This window comes from Ictalurus punctatus, chromosome 7 (assembly GCF_001660625.3).
Source record: "Ictalurus punctatus breed USDA103 chromosome 7, Coco_2.0, whole genome shotgun sequence".
NCBI classification, from domain to species: domain Eukaryota; kingdom Metazoa; phylum Chordata; class Actinopteri; order Siluriformes; family Ictaluridae; genus Ictalurus; species Ictalurus punctatus.
In genome coordinates this window covers 33,685,425-33,701,565 of record NC_030422.2, presented here as the reverse complement: position 1 = coordinate 33,701,565, position 16,141 = coordinate 33,685,425, and the positions used below count along the sequence as shown (strand labels likewise).

At 42.7% G+C, this 16,141-nt stretch overlaps 1 protein-coding gene across 4 annotated transcripts in view; it reads left to right on the top strand.

The window, feature by feature from the left end:
• Positions 1 to 16,141, top strand: part of rock1 (Rho-associated, coiled-coil containing protein kinase 1) — a 40,052-nt gene that overhangs the window by 12,109 nt on the left and 11,802 nt on the right. For all 4 annotated transcript variants that reach the window (XM_017471016.3, XM_017471015.3, XM_017471014.3 and 1 more), the window contains exons 2-23: positions 3,971 to 4,052; positions 4,922 to 5,022; positions 5,919 to 6,056; positions 6,221 to 6,396; positions 9,032 to 9,116; positions 9,379 to 9,523; positions 10,320 to 10,458; positions 10,623 to 10,714; positions 10,827 to 10,986; positions 11,785 to 11,854; positions 12,011 to 12,099; positions 12,265 to 12,313; positions 12,424 to 12,559; positions 13,135 to 13,226; positions 13,774 to 14,020; positions 14,514 to 14,620; positions 14,717 to 14,867; positions 14,947 to 15,292; positions 15,414 to 15,483; positions 15,568 to 15,671; positions 15,770 to 15,935; positions 16,028 to 16,121. In XM_017471016.3, the coding sequence (XP_017326505.1) occupies positions 3,971 to 4,052; positions 4,922 to 5,022; positions 5,919 to 6,056; positions 6,221 to 6,396; positions 9,032 to 9,116; positions 9,379 to 9,523; positions 10,320 to 10,458; positions 10,623 to 10,714; positions 10,827 to 10,986; positions 11,785 to 11,854; positions 12,011 to 12,099; positions 12,265 to 12,313; positions 12,424 to 12,559; positions 13,135 to 13,226; positions 13,774 to 14,020; positions 14,514 to 14,620; positions 14,717 to 14,867; positions 14,947 to 15,292; positions 15,414 to 15,483; positions 15,568 to 15,671; positions 15,770 to 15,935; positions 16,028 to 16,121 (2,839 nt within the window). The remainder of the gene's footprint in view (positions 1 to 3,970; positions 4,053 to 4,921; positions 5,023 to 5,918; positions 6,057 to 6,220; positions 6,397 to 9,031; positions 9,117 to 9,378; positions 9,524 to 10,319; positions 10,459 to 10,622; positions 10,715 to 10,826; positions 10,987 to 11,784; positions 11,855 to 12,010; positions 12,100 to 12,264; positions 12,314 to 12,423; positions 12,560 to 13,134; positions 13,227 to 13,773; positions 14,021 to 14,513; positions 14,621 to 14,716; positions 14,868 to 14,946; positions 15,293 to 15,413; positions 15,484 to 15,567; positions 15,672 to 15,769; positions 15,936 to 16,027; positions 16,122 to 16,141) is intronic.

The window sequence follows — 16,141 nt, the reverse complement described above, 5'->3', positions numbered from 1 at the left end:
GGTACCAAGGATGCAATTCTTCCGAAACTGAAGGTGGCAGCAAATACAAGTGTTTTAGTCGGTCCACAAGTGGTAAAGAAGAAGAAGATTGCCTACAAGCGCACGGGGAAAATCGACAGAAGTTTAGCTCTGCCCCGACTCGTTAAGAGGCAGAGAGAGGAAAGCTCGTAGAAAGGAAAGGTAGCCGGATTCTGGTGTGCAGCCGACGCTATCGTTCATTTCAGACAAAGCGAGGAAACACCTGGAATTTGACGAAGCACCTGAAAGACGGTCCTATATTATGTTTGTTTGAGGCAGCTGCATTGTAGCCGTGAAACCAGCTAACGTTATGCTCCATGTAATATTAGTGATAGACAGTTATTTGTTAACGACACTAACGCATTGCAGTGTTATAAACTACCTCCGAATGGGCCACCATGCATCTCCATTCAGCCCGTGTCCCGTCAGATAAATGTAGCCTCATGTCACTAATTATTCACATGTTCATGCTTTTAATGAATCTTTCTGTCCCGACACCATATCAGTGAATTTAAACTAACGTTCCGAGTATAAGCAGTGTGTGTGAGTATGTGTACTTGTTATTAGCACTGTTCTATTAGTTATTGTCAGATAGTGTTTGATAACTAAAATATCCCTCTCTCTCCCTCTCCCTCTCTCTCTCTCTCTCTCTCTCGCTCTCTCTCTCTCTCTCTCTCTCTCTCTCTCTCTCTCTCTCTCTTTGCCAGTATTAGCCAGAGGAGGATGTCCTCCAGGAGAGTTTTTAATTAAATTTTTTAAATTTTATTTTTATACCACACCGTGGTATCGACTTTGGTATGGAGTATCGTGTACTTTTGGTGGTATCGGTACCGACGACTAGATTTTTGGTATCGTGACATCCCTAATACAACACACACAGAACTGCAGCACTGATTGCTGTTGTGGCTGAGCGTATGACTCCTCCTTACAATCGTGTATGTGAATTTTATTTATTTGTTTGTTTTTGGTTCCCAAAAATGCTTTATTTTTATTTTGTTTATTTTTATTTGCTAAACTGTTATTATTATTTAATTATTATATTACTCATTTTTTTGTGTCCTCGAAGACGTGCATTGAACAGTGCTGTCTTTGATCAGACAGCTGTGTGTGCGCGTGCATGCGTGCGTGTGTGTGTGTGTGTGTGTGTGTGTGTGTGTGTTAAAGGGAAGCAGTTTGGTCGTGTATGACACACACACACATACACACACACACTCTGAGAGAGACAGAAGGAAGAATGAGCTCCTTTGTGCCAGCAGGGAAGCGTCGAGGCCTTCAGCACATGATTTAGCCACACTAGCAGTAACTTTCACTCTGCACTGGAACCAGACGCTGCGGTCGAGCAGCACACGGAAAATCAAACATTAACTGGAAAAGTTCTCACGTGGATCTCACCCCCTCCTCCTCCATCTCCACCCCATCCTCCTCCATCTCCACCCCCTTCTCCTTCATCTCCACCACCTCCTCCTTGTCTTTCTCCTTCTCATCCATCTCCTCCTCCATCTCCACCTCCTTCTCTTCTATCTCCACCCTCTTCTCCATCTCCACCACCTTCTCCTACTCATCCTCCACCTCCTCCTTGTCTTTCTCCTTCTCATCCATCTCCACCCCCTCCTCCTCCATCTTCACCCCCTTCTCCTGCTCATGCTCCACCTCCTTCTCCTCCACCTCCTCCTTGTCTTTCTCCTTCTCATCCATCTCCTCATCCGTCTTCTCCTCCATCTTCACCACCTTCTCCTCCTCATCTTCCACCTTTTCATCCCATTTCTTCTCCTCCTCATCTTTCTCGTTCTCATCCTTCACCTGCTCCTCCTCTATCTCCTCGTCCTCCTCCTTTAGAATAACACTTTAATGTACTGCCTGGACTTGGTTTTATTTACTGGTTTAAATATCCGTATCTGTCTTTTATTCAGATTTAAACCCGAAGTCGGTGTGGCCTTCACTTGAAAGAGTTTTAATTTTTTTTTCTCTCTCTGTTGAGCTGATGCTCAAAGTGTTTCTGTGCGTCTGAGCGCTGACCATCGCAGGAGAGTGGCGAGCGAGGTAAAGGGGAGCGAGGTATAAGGGACATGTAGTGGTGAGTGTTAGGGCTTGTTTTGGGAATAAAAATGTCCTGGTCCTCTCCCCTTTTTCTCTTCCTCCCTGCTGTGTATACACACACACACACACACACACACTAGAGCGCGTTCAGCCACATTCTTAAAATAACTCTCTGACGAGCAGTGTCCTGCACAGGAATGTGAAGAGACAGGAAGTCAGGCCAACAACAGCTCGGCTGATTCGTCGACTCCACACACACACACACACACACACACACACACACATTTCAGAGTGCTGAACAACACTGCAGACAGACAGTTTGCTAGACAGCTAAACTGACTAATATATAATTCCTGACCTAGTCTGTCTGTCTGTCTTTTAGATTATGTCTGTCTGAACATGAATTATTCTGTCTGTCTGCTTATCCATATGTCTGTTGGTATATCTCTTTAATTACCTATGAGTCTCTCTACTTATGTTTGACCTGTGTGTCTCTCTGCCTGCCTATCTGTATATTGACCTTTCTGTCTGTCTCTCTGTCTGACTATCTGTATATTGACCTGTCTGTCTATCTGTCTCTGACTATCTGGACCTGTCTGTCTACATGTCTGGTCATCTGTATATTGACCTGTCTGGCTATCTGTATATTGATCTGTCTGTCTGTCTACTTGAAAGTCTGTCCATCACTCTGTCTGGGTCTGGATTTGTTTACCCATTGATTTGACCTGTCTAGCTGTCTGTCTCAGTTTATCTAACCCTGTCTACCAGTCTTTTGACCTGTATATCGACCTGTCCGTCTGTTTGTTTATATGTCTTGCCACCTGTCTGTCTACCATTTATCCGGCTGTGTACGGGTCTGTCTATCTGCGATTGTCTATCTGTCTGTCTGTTATCTGCCCATTTGTTTGCCTTCCTGTCTCTCTATTGACCTGTCTGTCAGTCTGTTAACCTTTTTTTAACCTGTTTATATGCTAGTTTCTGGTCTCTTTTAATGCTGTTAACTATCTGTCTATTGCTCTACCTGTCTGTCTGCCTGTCTATCTGACTTTTGGTGCTGAATATGCATATTGAAAATGTTTATTTGAAATATTTTGCTATAGTGTGTTAATTTCCTCCCAGTAACACTCAGTCCTCTGGTGTGTGTGTGTGTGTGTGTGTATGTGTGTGTGTGGTTTCCTGCTGCCCCACTAACCGAGAAGTGTGTCAGTGAGACAGGTGTAGGATTACAGTGGATTATCAGTAAATAACACATCACTTGATGCAGGACACGTGGCCTTTAAACACCTCGTCTCTGTGCGTACATGTGGGGATGGGTGCCAATACTTTACCACATACACACTGCAGGACCGATTGTGCATGACAACACCAAAAACCTATGAATAAACATTTTTATTATTTTTATTTTTTACAAAATTTAAATCTCTCCAGATTGGTTACAGGGACATTTTGGTCGGGAACTGAACTGTGCTCTGATTGGGTAGATGGACATTTTGGGCGGGAACTGAACTGTAGTCTGATTGGTTACAGGGACATTTTGGTCAGGAACTGAACTGTGCTCTGATTGGGTAGATGGACATTTTGGTCGGGAACTGAACTGTAGTCTGATTGGTTACAGGGACATTTTGGGCGGGTGCTGAACTGTGGTCTAATTGAGTAAAGGGACATTTTGGGCGGGAACTGAACTGTGCTCTGACTGGGTACAGGGACGTTTTGGGCGGGAACTGAACTGTGCTCTGATTGGGTACAGGGACGTTTTGGGCGGGAACTGAACTGTGTGTATTGTGGGTGGCACCTTTGTTGTGATAAAAGTTTATTTTGACTGTAATTACTTATTGTTATTGTGGAAAGTGTGTTGTTTTGATAACTAACTGGTTTAGCGTGTGTGTGCGCGTGTTTTATTCTCATGTTTCTGCAGGACGGTTTGGATGCTCTGGTCTACGACCTTGATTTTCCTGCCCTGAGGAAGAATAAGAGCATCGACAACTTCTTAAGCAGATGTGAGTAATGTACTTAATACACACACACACACACACACACACACACACTCTTCATCATTGTTGCTAACCACATAAACCACAAACTAACATTATGGAAGGTAAAGATTAAAAGTCAGTTACTGCGGTACATTAAAATAACACATTTAGTAGCAGTTAAATGTGTCTGTGTGTTTTTCCTCCATCTCCCAGCTCTACTCAGCAGCTGGATTTAACTCTCCTCATTATTATAACTGTATAATGGGCTTTAATGGTGTTTATTTTTAGATACGCTGAGCTCTGAAGCCCGTTTGCCGCCTCCACTGTTTACTTCCTGTTCATTCTTTTACCACTCGTTACCTGAGATTGTTCGAGAAGAATCCGACCTGCGCTGGGACTTTAGCGTTATATATTCATCTCCTCCATCAATTAGAAGAGCTAAAGCTAGTAGTCTTTTATTATACTCTATAAAGTCATTTGTGAAAAGACTATGTTTAAATGACGCTAAAATGTTAATAAGCAAAGTAACATGCTAACTCGTATACTAGCTTCATAAGACAACACAACCTAGTAAAAATAAAATGTGTGCGTGTGTGTGTATGTGTATATATATGTATGTGTGTGTATGTATGAGAAGTGTGCTGTTCAGAATCAGCATTACCATGAGAGATTATTAAACAGATTATTAATGGGTGTAGAAGGCAGTTACTGTTGCATTGAGAGGCTGTTGATCTAAACTGGAGACTTAGAAAAGAGCCTGTATTGGATGAGATTCAGTGAAGGGGGCGGGGTTTATCTGGTGCTAATCAGTGGCGTCCTCGTGTTACGGAATATTTAACAGACCGTTATTTGATGGACTCACTCTCCCAGTCTCGCGCTCTCTCTCTCTGTAGATAAGGACACCATCGGTAAGATCCGGGATCTGCGGATGAAGGCTGTTGACTACGAGGTGGTGAAGGTGATTGGGAGAGGAGCGTTTGGAGAAGTGCAGCTCGTAAGAATTCAGTCCTCCTTTCTTCTTCATCTTTATTACCTTCTCAGGTTACATTTTTACTATGTTTTATTACAGAGCACTGATATGATAGTTTTATTAACTTATTGTTTTAGTGCAGCAGCTCTAGGGTTCTGGGTATCACTCTGGAGTTTAGTCATGTCACATAATATTAATAATAAATCCATTAAGAGGTTGAGGCTTACCTCCTTGAAGTAATTAGTTAACTATGGCAGTAGAATAGCCATAAAACAGGGAACTAGGTCAACAAGGAAGCATGGACAATAGGGGACTAGAAATGCTTGGACAGTAATGAGCTAGGGCAATAGGGGACTTGGGAAGCTTGGACAATAGGGAACTAGGGCAGCTAGGGGTCTAGGGAAAGCTGGACATTAGGGAATTAGTGAAGCTTGGACATTAGGGAGCTAGGGAAACTTTGTCAATAGGGACCTAGGGAGACTTGGACAATAAGGAACTAGGACTGCACGGGGTCTAGGGAAACTAGATGGGGAATAATAGGGAAAGCTTCAATGATCGGGAACTGTGACAACTAGGGACTAGGGAAGTTCTTACAATAGGGAATTAGTGAAGCTTGGATGATCGGGAACTAGGAAAACTAAGGCACTAGGGAATCTTGGGCAATAGGGCATTTAGATAACTAGCTGACTAGAAATGCTTGGACAGTACGGATTAGGGATAAAGGGAACTTGGTTAGGATCTCGGGCATTGTGAAAATAGTAAATCTTCGACTGCTGGAAACAGTAGGGGCAGACAACTAGGAGAGTTGATGAGTAGTAAAGGCAAGACAATAGGAGACTGTGTGTATGTGTATAAAGTGTCAAATCTTTATATTAAGACCCCCAGCTGAGTTGTGTGTGTGTGTGTGTGTGTGTGTACAGGTGAGACACAAGGCCAGCAGTAAGGTGTACGCTATGAAGCTTCTCAGTAAGTTTGAGATGATAAAGCGCTCGGACTCGGCGTTCTTCTGGGAGGAGAGAGACATCATGGCCTTCGCTAATAGCAGCTGGGTCGTACAGGTACAGCGTAAACACAACACACACGCATTCAAACACTTCTTTACCTACTTTAAATCTGCTGCTGTTTTTTCTCTGTAATTTATTTATAAACAGCTGATTATGAAGAAGCGTGTTCTGATTGCTTATCCGCCCCCCCACCCCACCCCCCCTTTTCTGCTCTGCAGCTGTTCTACGCCTTCCAGGACGACCGTTATCTCTACATGGTGATGGAGTACATGCCTGGAGGAGACCTGGTCAATTTGATGAGCAATTATGACGTGCCTGAGAAGTGGGCTCGCTTTTACACCGCCGAGGTGGTGCTGGCGCTCGACGGCATCCACTCCATGGGCTTCATCCACAGGTCACGTCCACTTCCTCACACTGTACTAACCAGCTTTCAATAAGAGAAATCTCTGGAACAATTTGAGGTATTTTAAACTGGCATACCGAAAGTAAACAGAGTGTGTTAAAAGCATGAATGTTTCTGCGTCAGTGACAGTAAGTTAAACGCAGCTAAAATGTTCAGTTCCACAGAATAAACTCTGAAGGAAAAGGGGATGAGTGTGACAGATTTCACTTTTCCATAATGACCTGCCGCAATAATCTCTGTTTATTAAACACTTACAGCATTAAAAAGTGAAATCCATCATCACGCTTGCTTTCTCCTGCTGGACTTTTCTTTTACGTGCATTTTTTGTGTATTACTATAACTTGAAATTTCTCCTACTGCATTTATCCTTTATTAACTACAGTTTTAAAAAAACATAACTTGCACTTTTAAGGTTGTAGTTTAAAAACTTCAACATGAACTTTTATGCTGTAGCTGAAAATATGAACTTGTCGTTTAAAAGTCTAAACTTCTCCTTGTGTATTTCTAATGTAGTGTTTAACTCTTAGCGTCTATATTTCTAGTGTAAAAATCTTAGCTTCTATATTTCTAGTTTAAAAATCTTGGCTTCTTGTGTATTTCTAGAGTATAACTAACTTTTAGCTTCTATATTTCTAGTTTAAAAATCGTAGCTTGTGTATTTCTAGTTTAAAAATCTTAGCTTCTTGTGTATTTCTAGTGTATAACTAACATTTTAGCTTCTTTATTTCTAGTTTAAAAATATTAGCTTCTATATTTCTAGTGTACAAATATTAGCTTCTGTATTTCTAGTTTAAAAATCTTAGCTTGTGTATTTCTAGTGTAAAACTCCTTAGCTTCTGTATTTCTAGTGTAAAACTCTTAGCTTCTTGTGTGTTTCTAATGTGTAACTTTTAGCTTCTATATTTATAGTTCAAAAATCTTGTTTGTAGTTAAGTCTTGATTTTGTATATTGAAAGTTTAAAAATCATATCTTAAAAATCACTATTTATATACTGTACAAACCTTAAACTTAAATTTTTACATTTCAGAAAATTAAACCTTTTAGACTTGTTTAAAAAAAAACCTTGTATGTTTGTAGTTAGCTAACCTAAATTAGAACTGTATATTACTGTTTAACAATTTTAATGTAAACGTGCACGTTTGTAGTTTGATAATCACAACTTGTACAATTGTAGTTAAAATCTAAAATTTCACTTCTATATTGTCATTTAGAAATCACAGCTTGTACAATTGTAAGTTTAAAATCTTAATTTGTATATTTGTAGCTAAAAAAAATCTCACAAAACCTTTGTGTATTTGAAGTTTAAAATGTGATCATTACTAAGTCTGGATTATATGTAAACATTCCTCCACACTGTGAAGGTTAGAAAATCAGCCTCGGCAGAAGATGAGTGTGAAATGTTTTACTTTTATGTTCTGTAAGAATAACCTTCATAAAATTGTAGTTTCAAAAGAGGAAGTCCAACGTGTTTAGTAACTTCTCCAATTCCTTTCAAAAACACAAAAGTTACAAAACAGCTTTCCTAAATCTTAAGGCAGACTTTAAAATGTTCATATTCAACAAAATGGATAAATTTAAAAGATTAAAGACAGAAATTCAGGGAAATCTGAGGCCTGTTTCATGAAGCCGGTTTCGGTGGATACCCAGGAAAGTTAGATTTTAGTTTGAGCAAACTCTGGTTTTTCGGTCTCAAGAAGATTGATTAGTTTTTAGCGGGTTCATTGCCATGGTCACTTGCGCTACACGGCTAACCTGCTCCAGAGCAGGTTTTTTTCTGGGTAAAAAAACTCTAACCCAAATTGGACCAATCAGCTGCGGGCAAAGTGATATAAATCGGACGCATTAAAGTTAATCCTTTAGTGGTTGTAGTGAAGGTTTCATCTTTTATGGAGCTCGGAGCACAAATAAAAGCACTTCGAAGGGAAAGAACTTTTAAGGACAGACACAATCTCCTGGCTTTTCCCAATGACCGTTTGTACGAACGATGATTTTTCGGCAGATGGTGTAGTTTTAAATTTGACACGCTGAAGCCAGGCCCCTTACTGTACCGCAGACTGTACATGTTGCTTTGCGGTTCTTTGTGATGTCATGCAGTGGTATTAATCCTATCATAATATATTTTCACAAATTGATATTTATTGTATTCATATTTAATTTTAAGAAATACATTTGTGTAAACTGTAAAAGTAAGCTTTTATAATCAGTAGTTTTCCAGAGCTTTGGCAGATGAAACGGTGTTGCGTTTTGCGGTTAGTGTAGGTTTAAATTCCTCATATTTCCACATAATAATTTCTTCAACCAGAGGTACACACATCTGTTTATTCCACGTTGAACGCTGTTGGCTGTTCTCTACAAACATCTGGGTTTTATGTGCACATGTGCGCTGAGTAAACATTTATCCAGGGTTAAAACCTGGGTTTACTGCGGAAGTTGATAACCAGCGTCATGGAACCCGTTAACCTTAATTAACCCGGGTTGGATTTGCTTGGTTTCGTCAACTCTAAACTCACTCTGCATCTCTGCGTTTGTTCAGCTTTGTGAAACAGGCCTCTGCAGGTTTTATGGATTTATTTATTTTGTTTTGTTCTGATCACGATTGACTGTTTTTTTTCTTTCTGTTTACAGGGATGTGAAACCTGACAACATGCTGCTGGACAAATCGGGCCATTTAAAGCTGGCAGATTTCGGCACTTGCATGAAAATGAACAAGGTTTAATGAGCATTTAATTCTGTTTAATTTTCTCTATTTACATCATGGCCGCTGCTTGTGACAGTATAGAATATGTGTATCATGATATTACCTGTGTTTAATGCTTTGTGATAATTACCCTATTGTGTGTTAAGTTATTACTACATTTTTTACTACATTGTGCCCCTCATTTGGAGCAATAATGTTTGACTCATGTTTATCGGGTCTGGACGGTACGGTATTATGTGGCGGTGCCTTTTTTTTTCTTTTTTTTTTTTTAAAGGATGGTATGGTACGATGTGACACGGCAGTGGGAACTCCAGATTACATTTCTCCAGAGGTACTTAAGTCTCAGGGCGGAGATGGCTACTACGGCCGAGAGTGTGACTGGTGGTCTGTCGGAGTTTTCCTCTACGAGATGCTTGTCGGTGAGTAACGAACCTCAACACACCAGTGAGGTTGGAGGTAGACAGATGTACTAGTCTGAGTGTTTTTTACTTTGGATGTTAGAAAAAATACAGCATATACAGCTTCAGCAGGTGGCAAGAGCAAGGCATAGCTTAACAACATAGATGGATGTTTAACCTTTAATCATGGACAAATAGATAGTAGATGGTAACGACAGGCAGCCAGATGAATGGAAAAGGTGATGAAATAGACAGGTGGACAGACAGTCAAAAAAAAGATAGATGGACAGAAAGATGTATGGAAATATGGCCGGTCAAACAGACAGACGGGACAGAAACACCGACAGACAGATGAATGAACAGATGGACAGACAGACTGGAAGACATCAAGACACATGGAGAGAAACGCCCCCAGACTGAAGGAGGAAAGTCAGACATACAGACAGAAGGACAGCAAGAGAGACGGGAGATAAAAAGAAGGGCGGAAAGACAGACACCAAAACAGATGGATGGAAAAACAGTGAGACTGATGGATGGGAAAAGATGGCCAGAAAGATGGACAGACAAACAGCAAGTCAGACAGACCGGAAAAGAAGACAGCCTGACAGACCGGAAAAGACTGACAGACAGACCGGAAAAGACTGACAGGTAGCCAGGCAGATGAACAAATATAATAACAAGTATAAAAAAAAGCAGACAAGTATAATAAAAAGCAGATGCGTAATTAATCATAAAAGGGAAATTACCCAGACAGACAGAAAGATGAGAACCATAACTGAATGTTGTGCATTAAATACGTTGTCATGTTGGTGTTCAGGGGACACTCCGTTTTACGCCGACTCTCTGGTGGGAACCTACAGCAAGATCATGAACCATAAAAACGCTCTGACGTTCCCTGAAGACAGTGACATCTCTAAAGACGCCAAGAGCCTCATCTGCCACTTCCTCACCGACAGGTGTGTTTATTCTCTCAGCACTTCCTGTAATTGGCCCATAATCCAACATGCTTGTGTGTAATGCCGTGTGGGGAAAACCAACCAGCCAGACAAACGCTGTTTCGTTATCTACCATGTTTTTGCTGTTTAACCTCCATTTCTGATTGAATCCATTTCATCCATAGGGAAGTACGGTTAGGGCGTAACGGAGTGGACGAAATCAAGCGGCATTCTTTCTTCAAGAATGACCAGTGGACCTGGGAGAACATCCGCGAGAGTGAGTGAACGGCTTCACCTGAACTTGAACAGCTGCTGTGTCTATGCTCCATCCTTTTTTGTAATGTTTAATTTTATTTCCCTCTCTCTCTCTTTGTGTTTTGCGCGAGTAGCGGCAGCCCCGGTCGTGCCGGAGTTAAGCAGTGACACCGATACGAGTAATTTTGACGATATAGAGGAGGACCGGGGAGAAGAGGAGACCTTCCCCATCCCCAAAGCCTTTGTGGGGAATCAGCTCCCGTTTGTGGGCTTCACCTATTACAGCGGTCACCAGTGAGTGCACACACGATCTTACCCACAATGCACTGCTTTATGCTTGAAATATAAGCCCAAAAAAATGGTATTTGAGGTTCAGTATTCAGAGGTTGGTTTTTATCCCAGACTGTGGTTTATTTCAGCAGTAACGTTGCAGCAAGTCTATTAGCAAAATACGCCAATGTGTTTACTCAGTAACCAAAACCTTATGCTCAAGAGTATCCTAAACCCCTCAACAGTCATGTGCCACTTGATCACTTCATTCGGTGTAACTGGCTGAAATGGGACCCAGTGGCACTCAGGGTTCAGTGTCATAGAGCTGCGATTCCAGCAACAGTGCGCCAAATTGTACTAAAGCTACAAATCCAAACGATTGGCTTGAATGAGCTCTTTGACCAGCCCTGAGGCCCGTGTGGTCTGACGTTTCTTCAGTTCCCCACTCACAACTTTAGTTCCTACCTGCAATTAGGTCCATGTACTGTTTGATGCAGGAGAATGACAGCAAAACTTATTACCATGACTTCATCTTATCCTGTCATATACAACCTCTCATTAAATGGGTGTAGAGATGTTTGTAAGCAAGTATCAGAGATGTTTGGTGCCTCTTGTGAGTGTACATAGCTAGCACGGTTAGCTTGTTTTGCAAATCTACCCGCCCTCAGGTACTATTACTTTCTGTTGGAGATAAAAACATACCAGTTTTACTCCTGGCTCCAGCGTCCTCATCTACAGTGTAGTACTCCATGAGGGCAGTTCTACTTGTAAAAATCTTGCATTCTATGTGTATGTGGTGGTGATGGATGTTCTATGGTTCAGGTTTTCTCGAGGATCGAGCACAAAAACAAGCAACAAGTGTAACAGCGCTACTAAAGAGGACAAGAGCCAGGTAAGAACCTGCAGAACTTTGGATCGGACCTTGTAGACCGGGTTACGCTGTATGATTCCAAAAGTTAGCCTGGCACCAGTGAATCGTCTCTGAAGCCTATGATGTATTTGCTGTAACAAAGACTAATGCTAATGCTAATCCCGTTTTCATGTCCAGTTGGAGAATCTGCTGAAGAAAATCCACCAGCTGGAGGAGCAGCTTCATGGAGAGATGCAACTAAAGGACGAGCTAGAGCAGAAATGCAGGTACGTCATCTCTCAGTCCATCGCAGTATATACAGTATACTGTATGTTTTAGTCTATACGTATACGCGTGTGTCCATCCTTCTTGAGTACATCAACAGTGTCACAATTTCATAATAAATCTGGATAGTTTAAAGTGTTAATTTTTCCACTGTATCTCCACTGCAGGGCCTCCAACACCAAACTAGAGAAGATCATGAAAGAGCTGGATGAAGAGGTGAGGTTTTTTTTTTTTTTTTTTTTTTAATATAAACGCTTTTTAAAGCCTGATTGATTGTGTAGAGTCTGTAACGATGTGTTTTTGCTCCCCGTCCCGTTCCTTCTCAGTGTAATGTGAGGAAAAGTGCGGAGGCTAGTGTGTCCCTGCTGGAGAAGGACAAGCTGATGCTGCAGCACAGAACCACTGAGTACCAGAGAAAAGCAGATCAGGAAGGAGAGAAGAGGCGCAACCTGGAGAACGAGGGTTTGTTCGTCCTCCTCTTTATTTTTTCTCTCCGTTCTCTCGCTTTTGTTAGACTTCCCTTCTTGGTTTAGTTATTTTAAATCCATCCTCCTAGGGTAAGGGTTTGTTCCTCTTCTTCTCTTCCTCTCTTCATCCTTTTCACCCCTCTTCTATTTCTCTCCTTCCTTTAGTCCTCTCATTTATCTTCTATTTCTCTCTTTCCCTTAGTCCTCTCATTTATCCTCCACTCCTCTCATTCATCTTGTATTTCTCTGCTTCCTTTACTCCTTTCATCCTCCATTCCTCTCCTTCCTCCTATCCTCTTGTTTGTGCTTCTCTCCTTCATCATCTTATTTTCTTCATTTTACACTCCTCTCCTTCCTACTCCACTCCTCTCCTTCCATCTTCTCCTTTATCATCCACTCCTCTCCTTCCTTCTCCTTCTTCCTCTCCTTTTGCTCTGTAATGGTGCTCCACTGTAATGTGATTGAGTATATATTTATTTTTACGATAATGATGCTGTAGTTCTGTGGCACCTACAGGTCAACATTAGCATGTGCTGTTATAACAATGTTCACCTCTTGTGTCCTGTTCAGTTTCCACTCTGAAAGAGCAGCTGGAGAACATGAGGAAGCTCAGCCAGAACACACAGGCTTCCAGTGAGAAGATCGTCCAACTGCAGCACCAGGTACTGAACTCAAACACTTTGATTAGTTTTCTTTGCCTGCTTTTGGTACTATCAGCATATTAATAATTGAATTTTTCTTGATTTGATTGTGTACATTAAAATACCTGGTCCTAGACAGATGCTAAAGAAGCAGTCCTTTGATATCAGGTTGAGGCATCTGCGTCTGATTGACCTTTTTGTCTCATTGGTCTTTGGGGTCTGATTGTTCATCAGGTCTGATTGGCCATTTTGTCTCATCGACTGTTGTCTCATTGGGTCCCATTGGTCAATGGGTCTGATCAGTCACAGGGAGCGATTGGCTATCTGGTTTGTTTGGTCATTTGGGCTGATAAGTCACTGTGTGGTCTCAGTGGTTATTTGTTCTGTTTGGCCACTGGGTCTCATTGTTCTTTGTGTTTGATTGGCCATTTGGTCCAATTGGTAATGTGTCACTGGGTCTCACTGGCAGTCAGGCCTCATTGCCCCTCAGGTCGGATTGGCCACTGGGTCTTACAGGTAACGTGTCACTGGTCATTGTTTCTTACTGGTCATCGGGTCTGATTGACAGCTCGAAGAGGCCAACGACCTGCTGAGGGCGGAGTCTGACACGGCTGCACGACTGAGGAAGAGTCAGACAGAGATGGCGAAGGCCATGAGTCAGCTGGAGTCACAGAACGGAGAGCTGCAGGAGAAGAGCCGAGCCGCCGACGACGCCAGGAGACAGCTAGAGAGAGAACTGCTGCAGCTGCAGAACACGCTGGACACTGAGAGACGGACCTGCAGCCAGGGATCTGAGGAGATACGTCAACTACAGGGTACGTACCGGGCAGGACGTGTGTGGGGTAGATCTACTCCAGGGAGGCATATAATTAAGGGAACTTGCGGTATACTTAAGAGGATTAAAGGCACTACACCAGGTACACTAGATATCAGGTGTGAGGTGGGTGCTGTTCACTGAAGAGGACTTAAAGATACTGAAAGAGTACTCAAGGATGAGGTCCACTATGGGGTTCTATATGCAAAAGGTACACTAGAGAGGATCTCTCCCGCAGGGTGTTATATTGTGACCGGAACCAAAGGTACTTCAGAGGTACACAAGAGAGGATCTCTACTTCAGGGTGCTTTATTGTGAAGGGAACTAAAGGTACTTCAGAGGTACACTAGAGAGGATATCTGCTGCATGGTAATATATAGTAAAGGGGACTAAAGGTACTAGACAAAGTTTTAGCGATGTCTTGGTTATCTCACATGACGTGTGTGTGTGTGTGTGTGTGTGTGTGTGTGTGTGTGTGTGTGTGGGCTTTGTAGCTCGCATTGCGGGGCTTCAGGAGGACAACAAGAACGTGAAGCAGAGCATGTCCAAGGTGGAGACAGAAAGAAAGCAGTTACAGGATAGAAACAACATTTTGGAGAAGGTAAGCCCTGAACCAGCATTGTTTATGTACTTGAAAGTAATAATGAGATAACTGTAGGGGGTGTGTGTGTGTGTGTGTGTGTGTGTGTGTGTATAGGAGAAGAACAGTATGGAAATTGATCTAAATTATAAGCTGAAGATCCTGCAGCAGCGTTTGGATCAGGAGCTAACGGAGCACAGGGTCACACGAGCTCAGCTCACCGATAAATACGAGTCCATCGAGGAGGCCAAATCTGCTGCCATGCATGGTACGAGAGAGTGTGTGTGAGTTACACTAAACTAAAACCGAAGCGATTATTTATATTAACTGATGTTTGTACTCTGCAGCGGTGGAGCAGAAGGTGTCCGAGGAGAGTGTGCTGCGCCTGCGTGCTGAGAGTCGGGTGGTGGAGGTGGAGAAGCAGTGCTCCATGCTGGAGTTCGACCTCAAGCAGTCCGTCCAAAAGATGGAGCAGCTGATGAAGCAGAAGGACAGACTGGAGGACGAGGTGAAGTCTCTGCGTGTTCAGCTGGAGAACGAGTGCGGGAAGCGGGCGATGGCTCAGAGCGAGCTGAAGAGCTGGAGCGGTGAAGCTGAAAGGCTGAGAGGGACGGAGAAGCAGCTGAAGCAGGAGATCAACGCGGTGCTGGAGTCCAAACGCTCACTCGAGTTCCAGCTCGCGCAGCTCAGCAAGTAAGACTCTCATCGATAAACTCGTAATAAAACGGATTCGTAAATATACCAGGTGATATTTAAATGTTGACAGATTTATCAGTTGATCGTCCTGTTATTGAGTCGTGTCGTGCTTTTGCAGGCAGTACAGAGGGAACGAGGGTCAGATGAGGGAGCTGCAGGATCAGCTGGAGGCCGAGCAGTATTTCTCTGTAAGAAGCATGGCTCTCACGAGTTAGTGTGACTGAATGGATGGATGTGTGCTTAATGTGCGTTTTTGGTGTGTGTATGTGTAGACGCTGTATAAGACTCAGGTGAAGGAGCTGAAGGAAGAACTGGAGGAGAGGAACCGTCTGGTGCAGGAGGTGCAGAGGAAGGTGCAGGAGATGCACAGTGAAAGGTGAGGAAGGGAACTCATTTACAGCAATCCTGAGCTTCTGTTTCAACTTCTTCTGTTTCATGTAAATGCTGTGTGTGTGTGTGTGTGTGTGTGTGTAGGGAATCTCTGATGGCTCAGTTGGACCTGACAGTGACGAAGGCCGAGTCGGAGATGCTGGCGAGAGCATTGCAGGAGGAGCAGTACTTCGAACTGAGCCAGGAGAGCAAGAAGAGTTTAGCACGTCACAAGCAGGAGCTGATCGACAGGGACTCGACTATAACACGGGTCTGTAACACACACACACACACACACACACACACACACACACACGTGCATAATAAATACCTCTTAATAAACCTTATTTTTTGTCAACTCAGCTTGAGGAATCCAACAAAACTCTGACCAAAGACGTGGAGAACCTCAGCAGGGAGAAAGGAGAGCTAGACGAGAAGCTCCAATCTCAGGAAGAAGGTGCGTTACACACACACACA